Raw genomic sequence first — 12,919 nt, forward strand, 5'->3', positions numbered from 1 at the left:
ACCTGGGCAATTTTACATTTCAAATTTACGGTGCAACCCACACTCCAACTCATTGGAAAATGAAATCTGCTATTCTTTTTACTTTTAAATAATCAAGATTCACTTCCTAAGGCCACAGATGTGCATTTGCCCTTTCTGGAACACAGATTGGATTCATTTCCTCACACTGAGACTACCAACATCCTACCACCATAGGGGCTTTTACATGTCAAAGTCTCCGTTGGAACAAGTTAAACAGCTTGGCTCACTTTTGCCATGCTCTTGACCTTTCAGTTCCTGACCAAATTATTTGAGCAGAATGCTTACAGTTCACCAGCAGCTGCTTGTAGAGCAATTTCAGCAACACATGCACATTTCAGCACTCTGCACGACAGTGCATTGGAGTCAGGAGCGCTTCAGCCTGCACCAAGCCTCATAAAGACACAGCACAGGTTTGGAGTGACTGCTGCACCCAAGGGAGCACTGGAAATAATTTCAGGCTGCCTCGGGGCTGCAAAGGGAGTGCTGTACCTCTTCCATCTCCTTCCCTAAAACTGGTGTATGCCTTCTTCAGCACCCCTTTTCTTCTTTCAGCTGAGGTAACATGATCATAGAGCTGAAGAAGGAGAAAAGCAGCTATCACCCCATAAAAGTCTCACCTTGTCCGCTGGCTGGAACCCCACTGGGATCTTCATTCCTGCAGTTTCCCAGTCCTGCCATTCAAGGATGAATGAAGCTGCCCTATCTTCTTTTTTTTATTGCCCACACATTCTCCCTGTAGCATCAGCACAAATAACCCAACCCAATCTCTAGCTCTGGCCACTGGCAGAAAAGAGTCAATGGTTAAAACTAAATTCCTTCACAGACAGAAACAGACACTGATATCACCCAGATGACCCATAACTTCATTGCCCAGAGCTGCTCAGGAACATGATGACACTGTGGCAGGTTCTGCACTCTACCAATAGAGAAAGGCTTCAGGAGATTCTCAATTACAAGGGTGAAAGAAATGGATTTCTTATCTCTGAAAGCTGCAAGGCAACATTCCCCTAAAGCAAACCTGCATTCAGAAAGATGGCTGCTACCTACTGAACCATTGGTACACCAAGGTTTCTTGATGAGCACGCATTTAAGTACTCATCAGACCCCTTCCTGTTTAGTTTATGAGATCACGTATCACATAACCAGTGCTATGAGATTTTTGTGACACTACGAGGAGATCTAAAAGGATAACAGACACAAATATACTGAATAGGAGCAGTATTTTGGTAACAGAGGTGGTATATTTGAAACCACATACCATTGTGTGCAAATACCAGCTGCCCTTCAATTATATGAGCCTGGGTAAAATTAAGGATACTCTTGCTTGGAGAAGACTTCAGAGCCAAATGCCCATTGCTAGGTGGAGTAATGGAATATACCAGTTCTGATGGTGATGAGTCCTTGTCTTCTGCACAGAGGTCATCAATAGTTATTTCTGTGACTGAACCCTCCCAGACCTAGAAAAGCAAAAAATTAAAAAAAAAATTAGTAATCATAAAGAAAATGCATAAAAAAGAAAATTGGGGCATGTGGGGGAAACCTTCAAAGAAAAGGAAAGAATAAAGATTTGTGCTGAGCAACACCAGCAGCTATGACAAGTTTCCTTACTGTCCGTTCAAAGCTCTGATCATGGCCTGGAACAGTTAATGTTGGTAAATGGTTTTCAAAAAAACAAGACCATGAAATAATACAAGCAAACACACCCTACATCAGTTTGAGTTTTAGATAACTGCAGCACAAGCACTCTATTTGTCAGACTCCATCCAAACTCTTACAAACATAACAAAATTGTACTTTGATAACTGAGTCAAGGAGCTCCTTTCCAACACATACACATGAATATCAGTGTCATGTACTTCACAGCAGGCAAGGCATTCAATATGCTTAACTTTCACCAGCAGAAAAGAAAAAAGAAAAACAGCATGGACACAGCATAATCCCTAATACAAATTGAAAACTTCTTGTAGCTGCATTATTTCCTTCTAGTAACACACACTAAAGGCCCTTTTTAGTGCACCAAACAACCCACAGAGATGCTCAGTCCAGAGGGACATGAAGGAATCAACACCTCCAACAGCTGCTTAGTACTTTGCAAGGTCATGCTTCCAGACAAAATAGACAGCTAGCATTAGGAAAAACAGTGTAAAACCCATTACTTAATTTTAGTAAACAATATAAAACCCATTACTTAACTTTAGTAGATCTAAATGCCTTTATTTTAAGCTTAAGATATGTTCAAACTGCAAGAGCCTCCTTTCAAGCAGAAAAGACTGCTATCTGAGGTTCATCCATATCTCACTGGATAATTTCTTGTTAGGAAACTATAAGCAACAGCCCATTTACTCTTCATCTTTCTTGTATTTATTTGGAATTACAGAAAAAAGTACTAACAAAGAACAAACAATACATATTTATTTCAACACAAAATTAAATTCCTAAATAGTCAATACATCAATACCAATTCTTTCCATGCAGAGTTCATATAGTGTACAAGCTTAAAAGCCTCAGCCTTTAAAAACTTCAGCTGGAGCTTCAAAACTCATACTGCATCATCCCTCCCTGACCTGTATCAAGTCTCAATAGACTTAACAAATACCTGGTAAGAACATCACACCAAATGGCTGAAAAAATGTGATCCTTGACAAAGGGCATTTTACCTCTGCCAAAACAAAAAATCAGCAATCACAGATTTTTCCCTAAGTATTAATTTTACTTTTTAATAAAAATCATGGAAGAAAACTTTTTAAAGCCACTGGGATTTTTGCCATGACATTTCAATAGAGGAAAGACTTCAGACTACATTGTGTCACAAAATATGTGCCATGGAAAAAGAGATACTACAATGAAACTACATGTGTTTTCTAATTTTAAAAAAAGCTTGAAAAATAAGTTTGTGTTATATTTTATAATAGAAAATATCCTGCAAACAGGAAATAACTATTTTCTCCCTTGAAATATGTATCAAAGTTCAATAAAAGATGTTATCTATGAAAACACAGGATGATAACTAATAACAGAAGCTGACTTACTGAGCGGTACCAAACAAGCACATCAGTGTCACTGGTTTGGTACTGAGACCCTTTAACTCACCTCAGTAGCACCTGATTCAGATTACCCTACAGAGAAAATAAAAGGTCACAGACAGAATATGCAAAAAAAAAAAGAAAGATAGGACAATGCAAACATGTTACTACATATTACTCATAAGATGTCATAAAGTTTTGAAATTGTTCCTCTCACTACAGGAAAAAAATAAGCTTTTTTGTCCATAAAGCCAATATTCATTTCTATTGTTCCAGCACAGTAACACACAATACTTTTGTAAAGTACTGTACGTGCTGAGTTACTTCATGACCTGCAAAATGATCCTTGAAGAGTGAAAGGAGATCCAAGAGCTGAAAAGAGGTGTAGGGGAGCAGACACTCAGAATACGGTAAACAACTGTATTAAGTGGCTTATTTTCCACATCTGGAACCAAGTCCTCCTTGAAGACTGCCATGAAAACCGTATCTGAACTTTCACAATGTAGCATTACAGTAATTTTCTATGTGCCTAACACATTACACAGACATGGTCAGAAAGAGGATTCACAACCCTGCCCACTGGGCAGTAATCCATTCTGCTCCACTTACAGCATTCAGCTTATCAGCATCTCCTTGAATGCCACATATCCTACCAAACATTCTATATTCGCGGCCATTTTAACACTCTGGTAAGTGATTTAAAGGGGAAAAAAAAGTGTTTGAATTTGTTTTTTAAAAACCTAATTCTAGGAAAATATTGCCCTCTTGTGGTGACAAGAGGATATGGTCATTTCACAGCATCACTACCCATAAATATATATAAGCACATACATAAACGCAGCAAATAATGCCAGGATAGCGATTTCCAAAAAAATATTCTATTTCCCTTCCTTATTCCCACCCCATTAGAAATTACTACAGAATCTATGGAAATTTCAGGAAATTATATGTAAAATGCTGTATCGTTTTCACAACCTTGATGGTGTTCATAACCTTGATAATAACAGACAAGATTGTTTGATGGCAGGATGTTCTGGGTGTCTCAGAAGCGAGGGAGCTGGAGTTGAAGGAGTGGTGTCATTCAGCATTTGTGCACGTGCTCAACAGCTTCCTGCATTTGGCCAGAAGCCCCGTGACAAAGGCCAAGATTCACTTTCATATATCCATGCCAGCATCACTGGCCAAATAATGCAGCTTTTCAAATAAGCTATTTCTCAGCAGCAGATGCCAAAAGCTAACCTATTTATTATTTGTTTAGCAGTTCTTTCTAACTGTTTATACTGAGATCTGCAAAATTTCTGAGTGCTGAACTTCGGTCAACTGAAACGGTCCTACTAGACCTCAGTTTTCACAGTAATGGTCCCTCATTTTATTCTTTTTTACATTTTGTACATTTCCAAACTTTCAAAAGATATAAAATAGCTACTGCCTTTTTAAAACAACAGACAGTTTATTACTCAACATTCACTACTAGCAATGTCCTTGGGGAGCATATACTGCTTGGCCAGATTATGGTGCCAGCAAGTATCAACCTACACATGAATGCCTGGTTCACCTCAATATTTAGCAGCACTAAGGAAAATTCATTTTCTCCCACCTACTTGGAATGTTCGAGTTTGCTTTGAAGAAGGATCATCTCAGTGTATTCCTCACAGTATATAACTTGACTGCCAGCTTTGTTTTAGTCTGCACACAAATCCAACATCTGTGTGCATATTAGTACCCACTCATGACAAAAATAAAAGTTATTTCTCAGCAATATCTTATGCATGACCAGCAAAGCTACAGGTACAAAGGCAGCATACTGGTTCTGGGTATGCAAACTGCGTCCCCAGCAAAGAGGACCAACTTTGACTAGGTTAAGCTCTGTTATCACTGCTCTTCAGAAGCCTAGACTTAACAGATATTTTTAGAAAAAGCTATATGCTGTACTGCAGTGGACTGCACAACCTCTGTTCTGTTAACAGACTGAAGTTCAATGCCAGCAATGCACCAGAAGGGAAACACTGAAAAACTGACTGGACATACACCCTTCTCGTCTGTGAACAGACAAACATTACTATGTGCTGCACTGATGTCTGTAGACTACCACTGTGACTACTTTAAGCAGCGAATTGTACCACCAGGGAAACTGTACCACCCAAATGCTTTTGAAGTGAGTCTGCCCTTCTGCCAGCAATCTCTGCCCAGAGCAGAGTATCTTGTGTTGTGGGTATCTGCAGATTGGCACAGATTACCTGCTGTCACTGCAAAGCTGCACAATACTACCATTATTACTGTTAAAAAATCATGTCTTTTCTTATATGAAAAGGCTAAATACACAACAAAAGGTTATGATCATCTTTACAGTAATCCATTCTCCCTCTGCAGTACACAAATAAACACGTAAAATTAAATGCCTGGTTTAGCTGCCATCTATTTGTAAACTGCATCACACAGCACTGGGGATGACGTAGTCCCAAAACACCCTAACTTCTTTCAAATCTATTCCTAAATATCTCCCCTGTCTTGGTGCATCTCATCTGGCTTAATGTGACCACAGGTTCATTAGCTGACCCATTTCCACTTTATTCCGCTTTTCAGAATCACCTAATTTGTTTTTACTCATCAGATCTCAGACTGGAAGCCTTTTGGCTTACACGGGCACAGTGTCCATAACAAATTTGTTCTGGTTACTGAGTGCTATTATAACACAAAAAATAATCAAACTTATAAATAAATAAATCTGGAAAAGCTCTGAAACTGAAGTGACAGTAGTGACCTTCTTCAAAGATCGAGAGATTAAAAAGACAGGTATGATTATTAAGAGCAAAAGGCAGCACCAGTCAACAATTTTGTCATTTTCTTGAGGAACTGGGGCAGGGGCCAGATTTAGAAACAAGTCAGCATGTCTTTTTTTTAGCTCACAGTATCACACAGCAACAGCTTCAGTGTCTGCACTAATACTTTTATGGCCCCTAGCAGCCTAGATTTTCACAGATTGCATTCTACCATTCTTATCAGGAACTTTTAAAGACGGGAACATTCCTGTTTGTATCAGAAATACCCAACACATAACCAATTCTCTAATGAAGTGCCAGTGAGAATGCTGCTCTCTTCTCTTGTCCTGTCCCACTGGAGATCCAGAGAGCAGCAGGCAGCAGAATGCACCTCAACAGGTCTGACCCTTCGGCACCCGTAACAGCAAGAGGCACAGGTTGTGAAGGCTGCACAAAAGACAACAGCGAGATGTTTGCACCCTCATCATCACTAATTACTCCTGGTACTTTTCTAAGCTATGCTGTTTGTTAACAGCCCTCATGACAACTTAGCAAACAATACCAAAACACAACAATGATCCAGGTGCAAGCCATTGCACCTACAAGCCTGGTGTCAGTCCAAGAGACTTCATGTACCTTTAAGATTAAAAGAAAGCTCATTCAGTCTTCTAGATAAACTTTACATTGTAACAGCAGAAAATGTTCTTCATGATGACTAGAATCTCCCTAAATACACATTACTCATGCGTTGCCTCCCTTCATTTACACTAATTTATTTTAAATCCCAGGACCACCGTTTATTATATTGACTAGCCCATCAGATACAAACCTAGTAGTCTGTTAATGAAGATGCACTAAATGGTAGCAGGTTAGAAATAACTTAAATATTTCAAAATGTTGACAAACATACCTGAAGAACTCTGTTAACTTTTATAACAGGAGCTTCATCATTTACTGCAGTAACTGTTACAAATAGAGTTCGGGGCAAGCTTTGTTTCCTCAATTCCGTGTTATTTACTATCACAGTAAAATTGTCCATCAGCTCCTCGCTGTCATCATGAACATAGTGGATTAACCCTTGTTCCACCTGAAAAATATAACAACCTGAAAAATTAAAGAGGCTAAAATAAAATAAATGCTACATTAAAAAAAACCAAGTCTAGTCATGCTCTTCTGTATTTACTGCCTCCACGTTTTATGACTTTTAAGACTTCATTTATGCTCACATCTGATCTGTACCTCTATTTTTGTTCTGTTCATAACAGAAAATTTTATACCTCATCTGTCTATTCCTCTAGCCAGAATATCTTAAGTTGCCAGTCTTGGCATTCCCCCTTCCCCTGAAGGGAAGATGGAAAATACAGTCCCACTATATTTACCACAATGTTTCCTGAAATCTATAAACTGAACACAGTATTAGTAGATAGTGACTTACGACACAGGTTTGCCTCTTACAGCTAAAAGACCAAAAATTAGCTTATTATGCATATACTGGTTCTCTATGAGCAAAGACATGACACCACCAAAATTGTCCCACTGCAGGCAAAAATAAGCTTTTAGCGGTACAAAGATATAATTGTGACTATAGCAAAGCAGATTTAAATGCATTACCTGTTTTCTGGTAAATGTGGTTAACTTTATTCCAGGAACATGAGAGTTTTCAATATATCCATGCTTTGGCTGCTCAACTAAAATAAATTCACAGCTGAGTCCTGCAAAACGTCCACTAGAAATCTGTAGATAGTCTTCCACCAGGGCTTTCGAGCCCCCTTCAATTACTGTGAAGTTCTGTACTTCCAGTGGAATAATTTTGGGGATGATGTCTACAGAGATCTCTATTCCGCTCACTGTCTGGATACCATTGGTTACATCCAGAGAAAACCGATCCTCTAGTTGGTCAGAAACTGTCTGCATGTACTGAACTTTGCCCTCGTCAACATCTTGCTGTGTGAAGCTCAAAACTGGCCTTTGGTCAGCACCGAGACAACTTTCTTCTGAGGAAAACTTCCGAATGTATCCGTGTACTGGAAGCTGTCTTACTGTGAATACAATCTCAGATGGAGGACTGTTTTCATGAACAACCTTAAATTTAAAAATAGATCCCAAAATTACTTAAACAGAAATGGGAGAAATTCTGTAATTATCTTCTGAATTTTTCACTTTTAACCCTGTCTACCTAATTAATTGGCATTCTTTACTTGGCTTACACAGTTTATCTGAAAACTAATACAATATAATACAATACCTAAGTAGACATGTATGAAACAAACATGGCATGCGAGTGTTTTGTAACCCCACAAAATATATATTTTGTAAATTTTGAAAAGAAACACACTGCAGAATTAACTAGCAGCCTAAGAACTATAGATCCCTGCCTGAAACAAGGATTTGGGCAGCACAGATGTGCTGCCTGAGCCCCCTCGCAGTGGTTGCTGAAAGGCTACACACAAACAATGGGGAGGAAAATATTAAACAAAGAGAAATTATCTCATGTCTGTGACTTTGTTTTTAAAATTTTGGATGCAAACCTCAGTGTTAACTGGGCAAACTCCAAACTGAATGAAAAAAAGCCCTTTCTTCCTCGGCATTTATGAACAGGTCAACTAAGAATGATTTATGAAGTACAAACAATTGTTGTAACTGAAGTGCAGCATCTCCTAATCTTAACTTTCTCAAGCACAAACATAATGCAGTTAAAGACTATGGGCAGTTTTTTTCTTTAACATAACTCATTTTCCTTAATAGAAATGGAAACTTGCTACTGTTAGTCTCTCCAGAATTATGCATCCAGAATGCAGTCATGTTAGTGAAAACCAACAGGAGTTAAATAATACAGAGAGACTAAAGGTATTGCAATGGCTGAGAAAGTACTGAAGAAGATGTGCTACAAGACAGAAGAAATGGACAATGCAGTTAACTTACCTGCAGTTCCCCTTTACTGACTTTAACTGGTTTTCCTTCTTCAACTAAGAGATTGTTTTTGTTCACAACCCTTGGTGGCCACCGATGACTTTCCAAATATACACGAACATGCACTCCAGCATCCAAATGGACATCTCTAGCATGGACTGTAAAATTAAATGTGTCAATAAGGTTGTCGCTGTCATCATGCCTGTAGGTCACATGCCCCTTTGTCAGATCAAGTTGAGTAAATGAATCCACCAACAGATTATTTACATATATTCTTCCATATTTGGGGAAAGAGAATATCTCATATGTAATTTCATGATCATTTCTGACGTCTTGGTTTGTAACAGCACTTAGGTTAGCTGTCGTAACAGTTTCTTCTTTTCCTTTTTGAACCAATAAGCCCGTATTATTTGCCAAACTAACATAAGCATCAGTGGCATTAACTTCAACAAGCAAAGAGGTATAGTGTTTGCCATCTGTCACAAAGAGCACAAAACGCCCAAAATCTGCACCATGGTGTATGAACAGGACTTGCTTTTGCTCCAGGTCTGCTTGTTTAAACTGGTATAGTCTGTGCAAAGTATCACTTGTTAGCACCAAGTCCCCATTGGAAATACCACGTCTAGTATACAGTAACTGTCCATCATCAAAATCAGCATCAGGATCATGATAGCAAAGATCTGCCAATGTTAATAATCGCTGCCCATTTCTCACTATGTTAAATGTTTTATCAATTACACGTACTGGTTTCTCATCATTCTTCAGCTGGACAGAAATGTTGAATCTAATTTCCAGTGACAAAGGTTCCACTTCTTGATCAAAGTCTGACCACTTTCCTGACTCTTTACTAGAAGCTCTGACAAGAAAATCGTCAAACACTGTCTCAGAATCGTCATGCACATACATAAGGCGTTTATCAATTATATCTTTGTTAGTGAAAGTGGTGAGACTGTCATTACTCTCAAATGAGCCTGAAAAATTAATGAGTTTTAATTTCCCATGCTTAGGAAACTGTACAACTTTATACTGGAAAGTTTCATTATTTGGTGTATGCACAAACAATTTTGTGCTCGTTATTAACTCTCCTTCACCTTCAGTAACAGTAAGGCCATTGTTAGTCAAAATAATGTTTCTGAAATCTGATTTGATGTAGACTTCAAAGCTGTATACATTTGATTCCAGGTACTTTGTAGAAATGATGAATCTAAATGAATCATGGTTGTCTCCATGGAGTCTACTGATTAATTCATATGCCACTTTTTGATAGGTAATATCTTTCTGGCTAAAGACTGAATCTTTCTTCAAAGGCTGGTCATTAAGTAGTATTTGTCCATGCATTGGTAGGGACAGCAACTTAAAATGAAGCTCATCTTCAGGAATTTCTAGATCCACAATCACAGCAAAAAGATTATCTGAACTTAAGTACTTCTTTTTTGATTTTTCAATTTCTAGAGGCACATGTTTCAATAAACTGTACCTTAACCACTTCACTTTGATTGGAAATGTGTGCTCTTCACTGCTTTTGTTTCCTATGACAACTTTGAATTTAAATTGGTCAGTAACATTTTCCAGCTGAATTTCTTTAAAAGTGCTACAGTATCTCACACGGCTGCGCTGAACAGAGCGTTGAGAAAAAGAGCTGACGCTCTTCCATTCTCCCCTTGAATGCTGCCTTTGGACTTCCCCAAACTGGGGTGGCTCTGTGATCTCGTACCGTATCTCCAGCTCCTGGAGGCTGGCATTTGTTTCAACTGCCAGATGCCTAGGTGTGATCAGAGCTGTAACACCTTGGAGTAGTTTTATGCCCGAGTTGTTGACAACTCTGTAATCCAAAGGAACTGCCATGACACGTAACACAACAGTGTTGCTCACTTTCTCACCATCACTCGCCCTCAGAACAATCCTTGAGTTCTTGACACCTGTGTGGACAAAGAAAACAGTGCCTTCTCTTAAGTCCTCATTAGAAAAAGTAGTAATAGCTTTCCCAGGATGCTTTGAATATTCTAAAAATCCCGCATCTGCATTCAGATTTCCAAGCACTGAAAGACTGAGACGCACAGGATCTGTATCCTTATCTAGAACTTTAATCAGCTCACTAGTTAAACGTTTCTTTGAGTTCTCTAGGAGAAAAAGCAAGTTTCCCTTGGGAAGTGTGATCTCAGGCGCATCATTTACTGGAGTGACCGTAATGCTAAACACATGCTGCTCATTTCCTTGTAAGTATGGAGGCACAACCTTCTCACTGGTTGCAAAAATGGAGAAATTAAAATAATCGTAAGTGTCCTCAGAGCCATCATGGACATAAAGAATCTTCCCTTGCCACACGTCCTGCAGTGTAAATGTATTTACCTCCCGTGCTGGCTCAACATCTAGTTTCAAGTCTCCATGAGAGGGTGGTTCCTTTATTTCAAAAACAATTTGTGATTGATTAATACCTAACTTCTGAAAGTCTAAGTTGACTTTAATATGCTTAGATTCAAGTAAAGCTTGTCCACCCTCTAGCACAATCAAGTTATTTAGAACTAAAAAGTAGCTTTTGTCTTCTTTCGCCAGAGTGACAGAGCTTTCAGGGGAAATGGCAAATGTTGGGGCTGCTTTCACAGTAAGGTTCTTTACAATGACCTTTAAAGAAAGATTTGCATTAAAGGCACTCTCTGTTTCACACCCAGCTGAAATGTCCTTTGTTACCAGAACATTCTTAAGTGATTTCTTTTCTGAATTGGCTTTCAGGTCTCTTAGACAACCTTTGAAGGATCCTCCTCTGGAATACTTCCCAGTCACTGACGGCAGTTCTAATTTAATCACTTCTGATCGTGTGCTGTCATCTACACCACCTACAAAGAGAGACCCCTTCAGAAGTGGCAGTTTACTGTGGGGAGGCAATGACTTTTTCACCGTTTCTTCATCCAATGTCAGCTGCAAATATTCTGCAGTAAATTTCAGTTCGACGTAGTGCCAATGACTATCATTGACTGATCTACGAGACGAAAGCTGGGTTCTACTTTTGTGTTTTCCAGTGTAGGCTTTAATGAATCCATCTTCCATTTCCATTGCAATGAAATCTCCTGCTTGCCCGGAATGGTAAAGCAGCAAGCCATGCGCAGCTGAGGTTTGCAATGTATACTGCAAGATTCCCTCATCATCAACACTCCACAACGGGAAAGAAACATAGGATCTGGAACTGAAGAAACTAATGGGTTCATCTTCACCTGCAAAGAATTCATCACTGCACCCCACCGAAACTTCATGGAGATTTTTAAAGCCAGCAGAAGGTCTCAGGGGCATCAGAATGTCTAGCTCATTGAATGACACATCATCAATACATCCTCGGAAATTCGGCAGTGCTCCAATGAGGTAGGGAACGTCAAGTTTACTAGTACCACCTACATAGAATCCATAATCAATATTTAATTCATAGAGAATGCCAGGCATTTTCACACTAGTTCTATCATGTTTATCAATTACCAATGCGACATTATCATGTTCATGATGTAGTTCAACCAGATGCCAAGCTAAATCATTCAGCTGAGATCTTTGCTGAGAATGCAGCATTCGTTCCCCCATGCCAAGGTTAATTTTCACCTGCAAAAGACAGAATTTTAACTATCAAAATCCAAAGCAACATTTTTCACAAACCTATATTAATATATCATTAACAGATTAATTTTCAAATATTTTAATATTAAGTATAATTTACAAAATGTAACTGAAAAATAAAATCCCACTATAATTTTGTGTAGGTTTACTTGCCATCACAAATATTACTTGAATAATTGCAGAAGAGGGAATGGACTCCTCTGTAGTTCTGCTAGGTTCAACAGTTCCTGACAACCCAAGTGACAATGATCTTTCAATAACTTGCAGAACAACTATTATTTGGATCCAAACATTTTCTATGATGCTAACATCATAAATCTGAAATTTTGCCTTTACTGAACCTCATGCTTTGAACACAATGATCTTAAGATCTAGAGAACTCAAAGGCTTTTAGAGGCAAAATTTAATAACTATCATTGTTTGGGTTGAACTAGATGATCTCCAGAGGTCCCTTCCAAACCTAACCATTCTGTGATTCTGTAAGAATACCATATTTTGAAATTATTTATTATAGTATGTAATTTTTCAATTTTTTAAACACAGAGAATTGTTATAGATAGCTTGAAGAAAAACACAATACAGGCTGCACTTATCTTTCAAGCTAGAGTT

The 12,919-nt window shown here is 38.6% G+C and overlaps 1 protein-coding gene across 6 annotated transcripts in view; it reads right to left on the reverse strand.

The window, feature by feature from the left end:
- Positions 1 to 12,919, reverse strand: part of LOC102095315 (chondroitin sulfate proteoglycan 4-like) — a 63,860-nt gene that overhangs the window by 16,438 nt on the left and 34,503 nt on the right. For 5 of the 6 annotated variants that reach the window (XM_065045214.1, XM_065045216.1, XM_065045212.1 and 2 more), the window contains 4 exons: positions 8,726 to 12,295; positions 7,415 to 7,885; positions 6,714 to 6,890; positions 1,280 to 1,478 (listed from right to left, as the gene is read on the reverse strand). In XM_065045214.1, the coding sequence (XP_064901286.1) occupies positions 1,280 to 1,478; positions 6,714 to 6,890; positions 7,415 to 7,885; positions 8,726 to 12,277 (4,399 nt within the window). In that variant the 5' untranslated portion in view covers positions 12,278 to 12,295. Of the gene's footprint in view, positions 1 to 1,279; positions 1,479 to 6,713; positions 6,891 to 7,414; positions 7,886 to 8,725; positions 12,302 to 12,919 lie in introns of those variants that run through there. The other variant, XM_065045217.1, reaches the window with a different exon arrangement.

Source organism: Columba livia, chromosome Z (genome assembly GCF_036013475.1).
Source record: "Columba livia isolate bColLiv1 breed racing homer chromosome Z, bColLiv1.pat.W.v2, whole genome shotgun sequence".
Classification (NCBI taxonomy): domain Eukaryota; kingdom Metazoa; phylum Chordata; class Aves; order Columbiformes; family Columbidae; genus Columba; species Columba livia.